Source organism: Trifolium pratense, linkage group LG7 (genome assembly GCF_020283565.1).
Source record: "Trifolium pratense cultivar HEN17-A07 linkage group LG7, ARS_RC_1.1, whole genome shotgun sequence".
NCBI classification, from domain to species: Eukaryota; Viridiplantae; Streptophyta; class Magnoliopsida; order Fabales; family Fabaceae; genus Trifolium; species Trifolium pratense.
The window spans coordinates 14,178,939-14,196,153 of NC_060065.1; the positions used below are offsets into that span (position 1 = coordinate 14,178,939).

At 33.1% G+C, this 17,215-nt stretch overlaps 2 protein-coding genes across 5 annotated transcripts; both read left to right on the plus strand.

Moving 5' to 3' along the window:
- Positions 1-1,719: 1,719 nt before the first annotated feature.
- On the plus strand, positions 1,720-6,181 carry LOC123897670 (E3 ubiquitin-protein ligase CCNB1IP1 homolog). 4 transcript variants are annotated; one of them, XM_045948390.1, is made up of 10 exons: positions 1,736-1,867; positions 2,048-2,128; positions 3,674-3,788; positions 3,942-4,014; positions 4,364-4,409; positions 4,523-4,553; positions 4,721-4,976; positions 5,052-5,215; positions 5,423-5,693; positions 5,768-6,181. In XM_045948390.1, exons 3-10 carry the CDS (start codon positions 3,719-3,721, stop codon positions 5,772-5,774), a joined length of 918 nt encoding a protein of 305 aa, XP_045804346.1. In that variant the 5' UTR covers positions 1,736-1,867; positions 2,048-2,128; positions 3,674-3,718; the 3' UTR covers positions 5,775-6,181. The 4 variants fall into 4 exon arrangements, with proteins under 4 accessions (XP_045804349.1, XP_045804347.1, XP_045804346.1 ...); XM_045948392.1 differs by having other exon boundaries at positions 1,737-1,867; positions 5,453-5,693; XM_045948393.1 differs by having other exon boundaries at positions 1,720-1,867; positions 5,453-6,181.
- A 2,835-nt stretch (positions 6,182-9,016) lies between these two features.
- On the plus strand, positions 9,017-13,749 carry LOC123897950 (zinc finger BED domain-containing protein RICESLEEPER 1-like). Its single transcript, XM_045948784.1, has 4 exons — positions 9,017-9,303; positions 11,248-13,243; positions 13,352-13,417; positions 13,512-13,749. Exons 2-3 carry the CDS (start codon positions 11,275-11,277, stop codon positions 13,399-13,401), a joined length of 2,019 nt encoding a protein of 672 aa, XP_045804740.1. The 5' UTR covers positions 9,017-9,303; positions 11,248-11,274; the 3' UTR covers positions 13,402-13,417; positions 13,512-13,749.
- The last annotated feature ends 3,466 nt before the right edge of the window (positions 13,750-17,215 follow it).

Sequence of the window (17,215 nt, forward strand, 5' to 3'; positions counted from 1 at the left end):
CATTGAATTTAACATAATTCCAACAAGAGTTTTTGCTCATTGTGAGCTCAACACACAACGAGAGAAATCACATGGATAGGTCTGCAAGTGCATAAAAATATCAGTTATAGTATAAAAGATTGTCGATCCCACTGAGACCAATTTGTCAAGTATCATTATCTATTGTCACGTTTATCTAAGGCGGTGCGAATTAGTTTGATTGCGAAATAAGAAAAATGACTTGTTTTTAATTAATTTTTTAAAGACAAGAGACCATAATATAATTCACGTCGACCATTGGTATCCGATAAGTTTTATTTTATAGTTATAACATGACAGTATTTTCTCGCGCAAAAAGATTAAATTAAAGAAGCCGTCCGCTTTCGTGCGCCTGACTACGAATTTTGAATTTATAATCTATTCGACCGCTTTCGCGTGTATGCCTTATAACTTCAAAATTCCGTTTGAAAATTAATCAATTTTTGCTTAAAATAGTTATTTTTAGTAAAAATTTAATTTAAAGCTAGGTTATGTTTGCTTTCACATAACCGGTACCGTATTTTAAACTCAGAGTAGTTACATATCCGGATGTAAGTTTAAAATAGTGTTTTTGAAAAGTATAGGCGCCAGAGAGAATCGAACCTCAGACCTCAAGAGGAGCACACTCCCAGATCCCAAGCCAATACCAATGCACCAACCCAAGTGGGTTAATGGGTTATATACTACTAATTTCTAAATTAATTTTAAAAGTGCTTTCGCGATTTTTTAAAAATTAAATTCTGATATTGGTATCACGTTGTTTCAGCTTTCGCTATAAAAATTGATAGTTGGTAAAATTAGAAAATTCAAACTTAAAAATAATTCATAAAGTAAATACATCAGTTTAACCCTAATTCATCCAATACCACAATATCAGTTTCATGCATTTCTATTTTCTAACTTGTTTTTTTTTTTTTTTTTTTTATAATAATGAGGGCCGAGACCCCTTCTATTTTCTAACTCATTAATTTTAATTTTTTTTACAATACTGCTAATTTTATTGTTGTTGCGCTTATTGTTTCTACTTCTAATTTCTACGTCTTTCATTTTCATCACATACAGCTAAACTTAGTAAAAGATATCACACCCTAATTTCATATTTCTTTAATATCTCTCTTGATACAACACCTAACACGGTTTTCCTCTCTCATGTGAATTCCAACATTCTCCGATAACATTCTTCGTCCACATCCTCGCTTTCATGTATTTTCAAGTCAAATGACTTGAAGAAGAAAGAAAAGGAAAAAAATTGATTTTAGTTAGATTTCGAGTAAGACAGTCGAGTTCCACGGATACTCAAGCTCATTCCTATTTCTATAAATTTTCCAATTTTTTTAGGTTCTTTTGACTACTGCTTTTGCATAACTGCCGGGAATCATTCTCGTCCAACCGGTTGAATCAACCTATCTTAACCAATTTAAAACGTTGATTTTCACATAGAATAAACAAGAGTCATAATTTTATTTGAGTTTTATTATTGTACACTATCGGTATAAAGTTATTTTACCAATAATATGTTGACACATTATTTAATGAATATAACACATGTTTTAAAACACATTACAAGATGTGTCAATATATTATTGAATGCATACGTAAAATAAATTTACATTAGCTAAAGTATATATAAATTAAATTAATTTTATTTTGACATAAAAAAATTGGCCTTATTTACAGGCTGTATAAAAAGGCCAGAGAAGTGTGTGTTCATTTTCTCGATTTCAGTTTCCATTCACGTTTTCTCTTACTGTTGCTAACGGAAGAACCTTCGCGCCAAAATTCCACCGGTCTCTCTCTCAGATTCCATTCGAATTCTCTCTTGTTCCTTCGATCTGCATTCTACTCTCTGGTAAGTGATTTGTTCTTCAATCTCTTCCTCTTCTTTACGATTTCTATAAATGTTACCGAAAACAAAAATCTCCATATTTTAAACCTTGTTAGTTACTATTTTTTTCTTCAAATTTTTCTTCAAAATTTCAGAGTTAGTCCTGTGATTTTGATTTCTCATACATTTTTCTCACCAGTGCAGATTTCATTTTCGGATACGGTGATTGAATTGAAGTTCTGTGGAAACGAAGAATTAAATTAGGAATTGGCGTTTCGTTGAATTGTAAGTGATGATTCTGATACATTTTCTTATCTTTTTTCTATATTTATTTGCATTATTTTTAGCGTTTTGATAAATTTGTTCTGCTGGCTGTTTAGGTTTTTTAGGTTAAAGTTGAATGTATTTGAAATTCTAAAGTTAATCGACATTTTTTCTGAAATTTAATTTGTATTTTGATGAAAAACTAAGTTAACTGAGAAATTTAATATGTGTTATTGAGTTGTTGACAATGACATGATTGGTTTTTGAGTGCTCCCTCTAGCTTAGGTCAGTTAAATTATATTTTGCTCTCTGATTAGTATTTTTGAAACTTGGCTATTTGGTACCTCACAAATAGTACTAATTAGGGTAATGAGAGATGATATACTTGCTTGACATGAAAGATAAAAACAGAAATCGTGCAGCCATTTTTGTGATATTTATGGTAATGAGTGAAAGATTTGTTGATGATATCATTATACAAAAGTTTGTCATGTTTTTTCCACTTTTTTGGTCTTTCCCCCCTCACTTTTGGTTATATAAACCATTATGAAGTGTAATTTATTTTTATTCAGCATTCAAGTTTAAATTTTCATTGGTTAAAATGCAATTATTTAACTCATCAGTTGGTTAAAATTCTGTTGGAAATAGAAGTTCTGATCAGAAGATAACGATTTGTTACTTTGTTGTGTATTGATAGATACATACAAACTAGTTCACTGAAAAAGTGAGAGCTGGTGTTATTAATCAAAGTTTGTGTGTGGGCCGGTTAGAATGCGTTAAATAGAGAGTGATGCGGTTATAATTCAGTACGTTAGGAGTCTGAACTTTAAACTGTAAATTAGTCTGTTTTTATAATCTTATTACATTTACTGTTTAGTGTCCAAGTTTGTTTCTACTATTTAATACGATTACTAGCGCGCTGTGACAGTCCCGTGTTTCATATCTCTTTGTTTAGATAAGCATCAATTATGGATCTAAAATTAGTGTTCAAAATTTTCATCCTTTTAAGATTTGAAGTATTTAATCTTTATTCATTAAAAATTGTATATGTATTGTTTATATCGGAAATTATTTATTAAGATGTTTTCTTATATTCTTACTCTAAGTTGTTCTGTTGCTTGACTGGTCTGGAGATTACAGTCCAGATATTTTGTATTTGGCTAGTTATTTTTAAGTTGGAAGCGATAGGCTGCTTTAACAGAAAAATTATAGTATTGATTATTATCATTTTTATCGTAGTTGTTTCCAGTGTTGTCAAATAGATGCTATAGTGGCGTAACAGTGCTACAGCGTAACAGAATTTGAACATATAGCTATTGTTCCGTGATACGCTATTTAGTAAAAAGCATTGTCAAATAGGAACTATAGTGGCGCTATAGCATTGTATTGTAGCATAGCAAAGTTTGAACAAACTGCTATCTTCAGCAATCGTTGATTTACAACACTGGTTGTTTCACCGTTTATGCCTGCTACTTGAGTATATATGCTAGCTCTTTTCTGCCTTTTAGAAATGCCATTAGTTGCATTGATCTATGTAGTATCCTGATGCATGGGTTTGTCTTGCAGGTATGTCAACCCTTGGACATATGAAACTAGTATCTGACTGCTGAAATGAGATGCAATGCATGCTGGAGAGAAGTAGAAGGGCGGGCAATTTCCACAACATGTGGTCACCTACTGTGTATCCATTTGCCAGAAATTTTGTCCTTGAGTTCCTTAACTTCTAACAAAATAAAATCAGTATAGTTCATATCAAATTAGGTAGATACTCTTATTTGTTCTGTTATTCAAGTGGTTATTCACATAGTTCTGGTTTCCTTAACATAGTTAATAGGCACTGAAGATGCCAATAAGATATTAAGCAATGATGGAGCATGCCCTATTTGTGATCAAGTCCTTTCAAAGAGGTAAGGATTATATTGGGATCTGTTGATTATTATCCAGACAAAAAAGTTGTGATTTTGTTATTAACATGACTAAACCCTAATTAAAAAGGCCGTCCAATTGATGGCACTGATCAACCCTAGCGATCTGTACATACATTTGTGTTGTGTATTCTGTCATTAATCTAGAGTATATGTTGTCTATTTGAATCGTCATAGATTTGGTCATTTAGTGGCACTTTTATTTCCTCAATGTTAATTACCGATACTTGGCCAAAATGTGATGTTTCTGTCATCATTATTAATTTGGGTTGTCAATTATAAGCTTCATGGATTACTTGTTTTTGTCTAATTTATGTGTTTCTCTTATCAGTCTCATGAAACCTGTGGATGTCAATCCCAATGATGAATGGGTCAATGTGAGTAAGCATTCTCCCATGCACAACTAAGTACATAGTACATACAATTTAGATATTTTGTGTAATGATTTGAAGGATATCATTCCTTGTTACTGTGATGTGTTCCTTTGCAGATGGCCATGGCGGGAGTGTCTCCACAGATATGTATCCTTTATGCCCATTGTTTAGAAGGCACTGCATAGAAAATATGAAATTAATGTTGCATGTTATAGCACTATGTAGTACCTGAAGGTTTGACTACCGTGAACGAAGTGCATATTCAGAAATTTAAGTTTATATTTGACCAATTGTTTTACCTTAAGAAAATTTAGTGATGAAGAGTGCATATAAAAGTGTGATGTTCTACATTGGGCAAAAAGAACTGGAGATGCAGTGTAAAATGAACAAGATTGTTGGTCAATGCCGGCAGAAATGTGAGATGATGCAAGAAAAGTTTACAGAAAAACTAGAGCAGTTGCATACTGCTTACCAAAAAATGGCCAAGAGGTGCCAGATGATGCAACAGGAAATTGAGAGCTTAACCAAGGACAATCAAGAACTTCAGGAAAAATTTGCTGAAAAATCCAGGTCAGTGTCAATCACTTTTCCAGCTTGTAAAAATCTAAGTAAATTTGTTGACTCTTAAGTAAATTTCTATTTCAGGCAGAAGAGAAAATTAGATGAAATGTATGATCAGCTGAGAAATGAGTTTGACTCTGTGAAGCGGTCTGCCATACAGCCTGCAAGCAACTTTTATTCCAGAAATGAGCGTGATTTGTTCTCCAACCCGCCTAACATATTGGATGAAAGAGAAACTGGTCGAAAAGGTAAACTTTTACTTTCAACACCAGAGGATACTACATTTTAGGTTCAATTAGAAGTGTTCTATGATATAAAGTTTCAGTTAGCTTTAAAACCAAATGAAGTATCTATAATTTAAACAAAATAATGTAAACAAGATCTTATGATAATGAGTTAATGACCTCATTTTTGCTTTTAGATGTTTCCAAAATTAGATAACTTATTTGTTGCAGGTCTGCCGGTGTTCACTCCTACCACTCCAGGACCAAGAGAGGATGTATGGCCAGTGAGGCAGAATAGCAATAACTCTGGCCACTTCGACATATCTGTTGGCTCACCAGCAAAACAAAACATCATTGCGGGGGATGCTGGGAACAGAAGGATTGGTGGTCATCCTGTTTTTGGACCTGGTGCTACTGGTAACCCATCAATGAATTTGAGGAACTTGATACTCTCTCCAATAAAGCGACCTCAGCTCTCACGTAACCGCACCAACTTATTCACGTGAGGAAAAAACTCTAGTCTGCTAATTTCGTCTACTCTACACTTCATAATCTTCATGTATTTTGGTGTTTCAGATTGTAGGCTCAAAGGAGGCTAACAATCTATGTCAGTTGAGCGTTCTGATTTGGTTCTGGCCTTTGTTTCTTTGCTCTTTTTCTAATAAAAATTACTCGGTTAGTTATTGCTTACAAAGAGCAGAGAAAAACAGATATGAAGTTTGCATATATGAATTTGTAGTCCACATAATGTGCTATGATATTTTAAACTAAGTTTGCATAGATGAAGAGCTGGTAGCAGGAACTATGTACATATCATTTCATTGCCTAGCTTAAATTGTATAATTCACAGTGTAGTTTACGGTGATTGGTGAAAACTCAAGTGTGTTGCTGAAAAATTCTCTACTCTGAAGGAAATGAACTGGCCGATTTTGTTTCGATTGATTTGAGTATAAAGAATGAAATCAAACGTCTTAAATCTTGTTTTGAGCCCCCAAGTTCCTGGTTATATTTTATTGGTTTCTTAAATCGAATTGGCTTTTTGTAAAAAACTAGTGTATGAGTACATAGCACAAAGATTATTTTGTAACCATAAAATAAAAATAAAAGATTAGTTGCTTATCAAAACTAAAAATAAAAGATTAGTTTAAATAAAATTTAAAGGTAATTTGTAGAAAAATTGATATCTCATACAAAATCAAAATTAGGTGAAGCCTACTCTACCACTTCATAAGGTGAGGTCTATTCTACCACTTCATAATTTGGGGTATTTAATGAACTACATAACATATAAGTATATTTGCATGTGATTTTTTTGGTAAGAAAGCTAAAGACTACAAGGGAAAAGAAAAAAAAAGACAAAAAAGAAAGACTAGTCTCTTTGGAATAAAATTCCTAAAGCATCGTTCTTGAGCAGATCTTGAACGCCTTCTGGAGGACAGTCATGGTTAGTGAAATCAGCATCCGAGGAGGCTCCTAATTTTGCGAAGAAGTCTGCGCATTGATTACCTTCTCTAAGAGTGTGACAGAGGGAAACATTACTTTGGGAAATCAAATCCTTTATGTCTTGGATTAAAACTGCATACATATGAAACTTAACTTGGGGACCTTTTATGAGGTTAATACACTGTAAAGAATCTGAATACCAGACAAGTTCGTCAATGCTCATGTTTATGGCCAACAAGAGGCCCTTGTAGATAGCATAAAGTTCAGCATACAAGATATCAGAAGACCCTTGAATGTAACCAGAAAACCCTGCCAAATAATGACCAAAAGTGTTTCTAATGATTCCACCAAAACCTGATCGAGCTGGGGAACCGAGACAGCTTCCGTCAACATTAAGAATGGTACAAGAGAAATTGTTGTTGTTCCACTTGATAAATCTATCAACTGAACACCATTAGAAGTGATAGTGAAGCAATTCTTGAAAGTTTCAACCATAGACCTGATGTTAAAGGAGAGTCGGCTTAAGGACCAAGTTTCGTTATTGAGGCTCATCAAATTGCGGTGCCTCCAAGACCACCAGACACCTGCTGAGAAAATGAGAGAATGGGTCCCGATGGCGCCCATCTTGATCCAATCATAAACGTCCATGTTACAGAAGAAATCTGGGTTGGTAAACCCAATATAGTGCCAAAGGCTACGAGAGAACTCATAGTCTCGAATGCAATGAAGGAAAGTTTCATCTTGGAGGCCACATCGAACACAAGAAGCAGACGGGTTCATCTTGCGGTGGTTAAGCAAGGAGAGAGTGGGCACAGAGTTGTGGCAAGCTAACCAAAAGAAAAATTTGATCTTTTCAGGAAGATGGAGCTTCCAGATCCAAGTCCAGGAATGCGAGGGGTTAGAGGTTATTCTTGGGTCTCGTAGTGAGAGAAGCCAGTCATAACCGCTTTTGGTAGTGTAAGAGCCATTTTTGTTGAGAGGGGTTAGAGAGTATATTTGCATGTGATACCCACAACTAACTTGTCCAACTTTTATTTCACATATATATGGTTCCTTCTTATTGGTTGATGGGTAAATATCCCCAAATTATAAAGGGATAATTTAGAAAGAAAAAAAAAACCTTAGGCTCTAGTGACTAGACTACATCACACAAAAAACACTTAGGCTTTAATGCATTTTTGTTCTTCTATTTTGATATTTTTAAACTTTTGATCCCCTATTTTTTTTTTACTAAAAATAAATGATGTTCATTCATTCAAATTGATATAATACATCGATGTGATATAAATTCAAATTGGCTAAAAACAAAAAGGATAAATTTGTGAACAAACTCACAACATCTATATTAATAGCATAAAACGACAAATTGCATAAGTCTACGAATATGACTATATTAAAGTGGCTTAAATGTTCATGCCTCCAGATATGTAGCATTGGTGATAAAAAAGTTGACATTGATTGGATTTGCATTTGATCATAACTAATCTTTCAACCTGAAACAAATGAATATCGCACGGAAAAACAAAATAGAGCTCACAAATACGAGACAACAAAATACATTGTACGAAGATGGAAAATCAAAACAAATAAATATATAAAAATTACACTTATAAAAAAAAAAAAATTGGAGGGGTGATTGTGAGTCAAGATTCGATAAACTAAAAACAACAAAAGAACTTACCAGAGAAGAAGAAAAGTGTATAATATTTAACTTCCCAAAATTGTCAAAACTTAGGAGAGAATAACAAATATAAGAAAATTGACATCAAACATTTTTAATCTTCCTATTTTAAAATCCAATTTTTTGATCCTCTATTTTTGAATTCAACATTTTTTTAAATTTCTCTCTCATTTTATTGATATGGCGCTGCAATTGCTAACGTGGCAAGGAAGACTGAGAAATATTTTCTTCCATGTATTATTATTTTTTATTTAATTTAAAATTGAATAAAATGCGTGCATTTAATTTTTATGAGAAAAAACATTTAAATTAAATGCTAGCAATAAAATTGAAACAAAAGTAAAAAAGTGTGTGAAAAAAATAGTAATTTATTGACGGATTAAAATGAGAGTATAATAGGAAAAAATTGTGGAAAATATACTTCACTAATTTAGTGTTGTTACTATTCAAGAAGACACTTAAAAACAAACAACGAGAGTATATTAGAAGTAGACAATGACCTCGTTTGAATTAGCTTATTTTTGAACTTATCTAAACGACTTATGCAATTTTTTATGTATTATTATAAGTTTATCAAGGTAGTTATTGATAAAATAACTTATAAAAATACAATTTTCACTAATGTAAACTTATAAAATAACATAAAATTTAATTTATATTGTATAAACCGTTTATATAAACTAAAAAATAAGCTAATTACTGAAAAAAACTAACCATTTCTTTTTTTTTGTTAGGAAATTTAGTGTAACCAATAAAATCCTTTATTAACGTGAAAAGGCGAAACCGAAACCAAATAATGGAATCCATGCTTATTATCCGACCCGTTTCCTCTTTCCTTTCAACAACTGCAGCCCTATTGGAATCGGATCCAACCCAGACCACCACAATCGGGTCATTTCTGCGTGCTTCGCTCTCTCTACCTCTCCAAACCCTATCATTTTCTTCCGGATCGGACCCAACCATCTTCCCTCGTTTTCCTTCTCTCTAAGTAAGACTCTCTCTTCAATTCAACTTTTTCTTTTACAATTGCATTTGTTAAATTTGCAACAACTACTGAAACACTTTTTTTAAATTGCAATAGTTGTATTGTATAATTACGTCTTGTTTTACAAATTTTATTTTTTCTTGTGGTTATTCTGTTATCTTATTTAGAGAGACTTGTTTTTTTGTAGATTGAAAATTTGGAATGAACCTTTTAAATTCTTGGCTTTAAATTGCAGGCATACCCTAGTTTTTTTTTTTATTTTTATTTTTTTAATTAATTATTTTTTTTAATCCTCTAGTTCCTAGGAGAATGGGTCCCTAATAGTCTAAAGTTCGGTTGCTAGATAAGTAAGTTTGACCAAGAAATTGTTCCTCTCGGGAATCGTTTAATCTATTTTTTTGTTCCTTAAATTAGCTTGATGTTCAGTTTCTAATGTTTGTGTGCCATAATTGAGGAATATTATGTGTTGTCTTTGTTCAATTATTACTTGTAGATTTTTTTTATCTGTTGAAATATTAGTATGGTTTTAAATTGAGGTTACAGTTGCGATTTGGTCGAAAATTTTTGCTCTGTGGAGTTGCAGCGGCTATGACAATAGGGATATTACTGTTGTATCATTTGTTCTTGATATCTGGTTTTTTTTATTGTTTACAATGTGCTGGGGATAGAACTCAGGACCTATAGCGTACTATCCAAACCCCTCACCACTAGACCAAACCTAGTGGCTTCTGATATCTGGTTTTGTTATGCTTGCTTGATGTCTATATTATATCCCCTTCATGGTGTGGATTATTTGTTCGTTTATTTTGGATGTGTTTAGTTAACTTGATTTCTCTAACAGTACAGTCTTCCTTGGTTCTAGCCGGAGTTTATTTTGTGAGTTAGGTTGTTGAGTAATGATATATCTAGATTCTGATTTTAACTCATGGTTCTTTCCATATAAGGAGTATGATTTAATTAGATATCTTCACTTTTGAGTAGTGTTTTAAATAAATTTATGTCTGCAAATGCCAATATTATTAAGTTTTCTCAAGTCTTTTCAATTGCAATTGTAGTCACATTATTCTCATATTTCCTGTGATTTCAGAAAAGATCAAAATGTAACTGAGCGCCTGTTTGTTTTAGCTTTAAAAAAAATAGTAATTTTTACTTGTATTTTTAAAAATGATTTTTATGAGAACTTAATCAATAATAGTAAAAGTTATTTCGAACTCATTTGTTATAAAATTAAGAGAGTAATTTTGACATTCAATAACTTAGATATTCATGTTAGAGATTTTAACTAAATAAAAATCACATTTTTTTAACAAAGATATCTCTCAAAAATGGTTTTTATGAAAAACTATTTAAAATAAAAAAAAGTTATCATAAAAAAAGTTGTAACAAAATGATGAAATACTTAATAAATTTTTTTATGTGAAGCTATTTAAATCAATTTCTCATTCGAAGCCTTTTTAAAAAGTAATTAACAAAAAAATCATACACTATAAAAATAGTTTTTTAAAAAAGATTAAACAATCGGTCAAATAAAAAAGATAAAACAAACTGCAGTTTAAATCTTTCTTTTGAGTTTTGAGTGATGTTTTATATAACTGGGTCAGCTTTTTAGTCTCTTATAATATTACCAGCCTAAATACAGTAGTTTTTTTTTTATTTTTATGGGTGAACTTAAATTATATTTTATCCATTTGCATCTTTGTTATTGTTATTCACAGGAGGTTGAGAATTACTTGGCTTTGTGACTAAATTCTACCTACCCTTTTTGTTCAATCCTTGTATATATATATATATATATATATATATATATATATATATATATATATATATATATATATATATATATATATATATATATATATATATATATATATATATATATTTTAACTTGAGTTATTTCGTGTACTTTTTTGGGTTTTGATGTGTTACTTTGTTTTGTATGTCATGTAGAATAACTGTAATTCTCAAGCTTATGTGATGGAAATATCAAATGATTCTGGCACTAAGAAACCAAAAAGGTTAACATCTGTTGTCTGGAATCACTTTGAAAGGATTAGAAAGGCTGACATATGTTATGCTGTTTGCGTGCATTGTAATAAGAGACTTAGTGGATCAAGTAATAGTGGAACTACTCATCTGAGAAATCACTTGATGCGATGTCTGAAAAGATCGAACTTTGATGTTTCTCAACTACTTACAGTAAAGAGAAGGAAAAAAGATAATACCGTCAGCCTTGCAAACATTAGTTTTGATGAAGGTCAGAGGAAAGAAGAATATATAAAGCCAACACTAGTTAAGTTCGAACAGGAACATAAGAAAGATGAAATCATTAACTTTGTAAGTAGTAAGTTTGATCAGGAGAGGAGTCAACATGATCTCGCGCGTATGATCATATTACATGGATACCCAGTGACCTTGGTCGAAGAAGTAGGATTCAAGGTCTTTGTGAAGAACCTCCAGCCTCTCTTTGAGTTTTTGCCAAATAGTGCTGTAGAGATTTCTTGCATAGAAATCTACAGGAGGGAGAAAGTGAAAGTGTATGAGGTGATAAACAAATTATGTGGCAGGATTAATCTCTCTATGGAAATGTGGTCTTCGACAGAAAATGCCTCATATTTGTGTCTATCTGCACATTATATTGATGAAAAATGGACATTGCAGAAGAAAATTTTGAACTTTCTTACACTTGACTCTTCTTACACTGAAGACTTGCTTCCAGAAGTGATTGTCAAATGTCTTGATGAATGGGATATTGACTGCAAGCTGTTTGCATTGACTCTTGATGATTGTTCCGTTGATGATGATATCACTCTACGAATCAAAGAGCGAGTTTCTGAGAAAAGGCCTTTCTTAAGTACTCGACAAATACTTGATGTACGCTCCGCAGCACATCTCATAATTTCCATTGTTCAAGATGCCATGGATGCATTGCATGAGGTGATCCAAAAGATTCGAGAGAGCATCAGATACATTAAAAGTTCACAAGAAGTGCAAGGGAAATTTAATGAAATTTCTCAACGTGCTGGGATCAACTCTCAGAAAGCCTTATTTCTCGATAATCCACTTCACTGGAATTCTACATATATCATGCTTGAAACTGCACTAGAATACAGGAGTGCTTTTTCACTCTTCCAAGAACATAATCCAACCTACTCATCAACTCTATCCGACGAAGAGTGGGAATGGGCTAATTCTGTCACTGGATATTTAAAACTCCTAGTTGAAATTATGAATATATTCTCAGCCGACAGATTTCCCACGGCTAATATATTCTTCCCTGAGATCTGTGACATTCATATTCAATTAATTGACTGGAGCAGAAGTTCCGACAATTTTCTTAGTCTCATGGCTTTGAAGATGAAAGCCAAATTTGATAAGTATTGGAGCAAATGCAGTTTGGCTTTAGCTTTAGCCGCAGTCCTAGACCCTCGGTTTAAAATGAAGTTGGTTGAGTACTACTACTCCCTAATATATGGAAGCACTGCTCTGGAACGTATCAAGGAAGTTTCTGATGGTATCAAAGAACTTTTTAATGCATATTCTATCTGTTCAACAATGGTTGACCAAGGGTCAGCCTTGCCTGGAAGTAGCTTACCAAGCACTAGTTGTGGTGCCAGGGATAGACTAAAAGGCTTTGACAGATTCCTTCACGAGACATCACAGAGTCAGTCGGTGACATCAGACTTGGACAAGTATTTAGAGGAACCAATCTTTCCTCGTAATTCTGATTTTAACATATTGAACTGGTGGAAAGTCCACATGCCGAGATACCCAATTTTGTCTATGATGGCACGAGATGTTCTTGGGACTCCAATGTCAACTTTGGCTCCCGAATTGGCGTTTAGCACAGGGGGCAGAGTGCTAGATTCTTCTCGCAGTTCGCTAAACCCAGATACACGAGAGGCTTTGGTGTGCACACAAGCTTGGCTCCGAAATGAATCAGGAGGTATGTTCTTGCTTGATTGATGCTTCAAAAAAAAAAAAAAGAATAATCCTAAATTCTTAATTGGTGGATTATTTCTTATGCATTTGTCTTAATCTGACATCTTATCAGATTTAAACCCATCCCCAATCCATTCTGCTCCACCCCTTCTCCTTGAATGAAGTTAATTTTACCCAGGTATTCTTCTATGAAACTTGTATCATATGTTCTTAATCTTTCCACTTTCCATTGTTGAATATTAATCTTTCCGTTTATTTATGGGCAATGTCAGGTCGTACGAAAGAAGCTATCTTAGAATTGTTAACTGTACTGTTACCCTACTTTCCTTTCTTGCTGGGAAGTGATATATTGAAAATATTAAGAAGCAATGTATATTCTTAGAGTAACAAAGTAGATTTTTCACATTTACATCTAATGCTTTTGCTTAGCCTTCAGATGTTTTGTATTGGAGTTTCATTCAGATTAATCTGATTTTGTATAGAGGGTTGCATATGCCCTTGTTGTTATAACTGGAGTCCCCCTTGCATGCTTCATTGTTCCTACAATAGGGCTGCACAAAGTGAATAATCTCGATGAATCAAGATCTTCAACAATTGCATTATGGCATAGTTTTAACTGCCATTTTAAAAAAAAATGGTTGATAAAACTGTCATTTAAAAAAAACAATATGGTTGATAAAACTCATTTTCTCTACATCTCTCTCCTTCCTCTCTATCTCTCTTAATTTGAATCTCTCTCCTCATTAAAAAATAATAAAAAAAGTAAGTAAAATTAAGAGAGACAGAGAGGATGGAGAAAGATGTAGAGAAAATGGAAAGAGGGGGTCCAATTTGTGATTAAAGTGTCATTTCATTTTATCACCCTATCATAGTTCTCAATTGTGACTGGAGATTACAATATGGTCCTGGTATGGTGGTCGTTTTCTATGGTAGAGGAATATCATGAATCGGATACATCAAACATTCTATGAACTCAAAAAACAAACATTCGAGAATATTGTGGTGGCTTGGCTTGGGGGGTTTTGTATATGACCTTACAATGGTGAGTTCATGTTGGATGTTGTTGGTTGGCTCTTACTTAATAGAGGCACACTTGGTTGGTCACAACCCCAAATAATTTTTTTTGGGTACGAACACAAAACCAAGAAAAATTTAAAGGAAAATAAAATTACAATATATCAATTGATGTGACTAAATATTTTTTATTTAATTTTTTTAGTTTTATGTGAGTGTGTCCAAATAATATTTATTTAGGGTTGTGCCCATGAAAGACTTTCTCCTTACTTAGATGGTGATGTGGAGAACAAAGGGTGGTATTACTCTTTCCATAGAGCTCGCCACATTTGCAGTTACAGTGCCCATATCAATACAATGTTGCTGTCATTTCCTAGATGTAACTAACTATAAAGCAGTTCCCAAAACTAAAACAATCTGTGACTTCTATCAGAAAACAACCGGCAACAAACCAAGACAACATAAATAACACGCTCAACAAATCAATTACACAAGCCTCCTTTCAATTTTACTCTGTGTTTCACTGTTGCGTATGACTTGTGCGGATAGCTGATAAACTAGCCTATAGCGGATGAGCTTATAAGCTAGCTGATTGAATATGACCATTCAAATCACCAAAACAACCACAAAAAGGTGACATTTCCATCTGTGGGCAACACTGTTGTGTCTGTTGAAGAAGTTAACATCATTTTAAAAATTAAACCAATTACAAATTTTATTTTGATTAATATGGCATTTAACTTTTTATTTACACCCTTTTTAATCAAACTGAAAAAGTACTCTAATCTAATATCATTTTGTAGCTTTTTTTAAAAAAAAAAAGTTGAATAGCCTGTGTTTTTAAATTCCTAGGTTTGATCCCAAGTCATTTATTTTTATAAGGCCTCTAATTTTTCTATTAGTCATTACTACGTTAAATTCCTAGGTGTGTTTGGTTCGGGGGTTGAGGAGGGGAGGGCCGAGGGGAGGTGAGGTAATATTTTAAATATTTTGTGTTTGGTTCAATTTTTATGAGGGGAGGGGAGGTGAGCAAAATCCCTCCAAGGAGCACTTTTTGCTTCCCCCCAAATTTGAGGGATTTGGAGAGGAGGGGAGGGGAGCTATTTATATTTTTATTATTTTTACAAAATTATCCTCAAATTTATTCTAAAATTCCAAAATTATCCTTAGTATATTGATTAATTTTTACTCAGTGAGTCTCGTACTTTTGTCAAACATATAGCTATCGATTAATAACATATAATAATACGAGGAGAAACTCATATGAATCTAACGATTAGTACGAGCAACATCAACAAAAACATATGACTATAGCATGATATATACTATGCTATTTTCATTTCCTGTTCACGTTAAATATATGTTTCATGAAAAACATCTAATAATCAATTTGTATATGTTATATTTCATGAAATGTAAAACATCTAACAATCGATTGCTGCTTTGTCAAATCCCTTTCTTGCTCTCTCGCTCTCTCGCTCAATTGATTGTTGCTTTGTCAATCATATATTTTATTGAGGGTAAAAAGGTAAATTAGTTTCAAAATCCCTCCCCTCCCATTGTGAACCAAACATATATTTAATTAAAATCGCTCACCTCCCCTTCCCTCCCCTCTTTTGAACCAAACATATATTTAATTAAAACATTTCCCCTCCCTTCCCCTCCCCTCTATTAAAATCCCTCCCCTCCCCTTCTTTTTTTTTGAACCAAACAGACCCTAAATGTTCACTTTCGGCAGCAACGGAAAACATTCTTAACAATTAAGTTCAAATTACAAGAAGAGCAGTGCTATTTGGTACGAAGGAACACCACAAGAAAGGCAAGAACGCATGGTCAGTCACGTGTTGTATTAAGTACCAACTCACTCATCTTCACGTGTAGTGCTTTGAGCCTTGTAACCAAGCCTCTGATCAATCCAACACTCCATCCCCTTGCTCAAATTACTGAACTTTCTTCTAAAGTAACTTTCACAATATCAGTACAACAAATTGCATCTTTGTTATTCATGTATTTATAAGTTCTATAAGATATTTGATTGTGGGCAATTGCATCTCTATGAATCAATTTCATCAACAATATAGACATAAACAATCCAAAAATGGAAGTTTTCTCTGCATCTACAAAAAAACACAAATGGAAGTTTTCTCTGCATCTACAAATCGAATACTTCGATTCTTTCACCATCGTGGTTCCATAGATCCAGTTAGTATCTTAACCATCAAAACTTCTTCAGGTATCAATTCCACTGATCAAAAACCTCCGCAGGAATAATCAAAACCTATCTGCAACTGGAAATCGGACAATATTTTATTCGGCATCATATGTGATAAAGAGATTGAGGGAGACGGTGATGCTCCTCAGAGTGCATCCTTTTCTCCAATTTCTTTTTTGGATTTTTTGTAAAAAGAAAACAAAAATTAGAGAAAAAAAAACTGAGATGGGCCACGTCATTCGCGAGTTTTTTTTTTATATAATTAAGCCATATATATTTATAACTTTTAATTTTAAACTTTTAATTCATATATATTAAAAAAAAAATCTTTAATTTTATGAATTATTGGTTTATAATCAACCCATAATTTTTTTTTCTAAGCCCAAAATATTTCAAACTAAGCTCAAAAAATCAGATTTTTTAAGCCCGAAATAATTAAAATACAGATTTTTTTTAAGAATATAATCGTCAAAAATCTGTTTTTTATAATTATTTTGAAAATAAATAAATTTTGTTAAATAAAAGAATAATTAAATATTAATGGGTGGTTGACGGTGGTCGGCCGCCGGAGCGCTGCCGCTAATCACCGTGCCGATCGTCGGAAGTCTGTCATCGGTCGCCGGAAAATCACCGCCAGCCGTCGTACACATAGGAGCTCCGCCGCGCCGGCCGCCGGTGGTCCGGCGTTGACCGCCTCGTTGACCAACTCCCTCCACACCTTATTAATTATTTATTTATTAAATTATATAA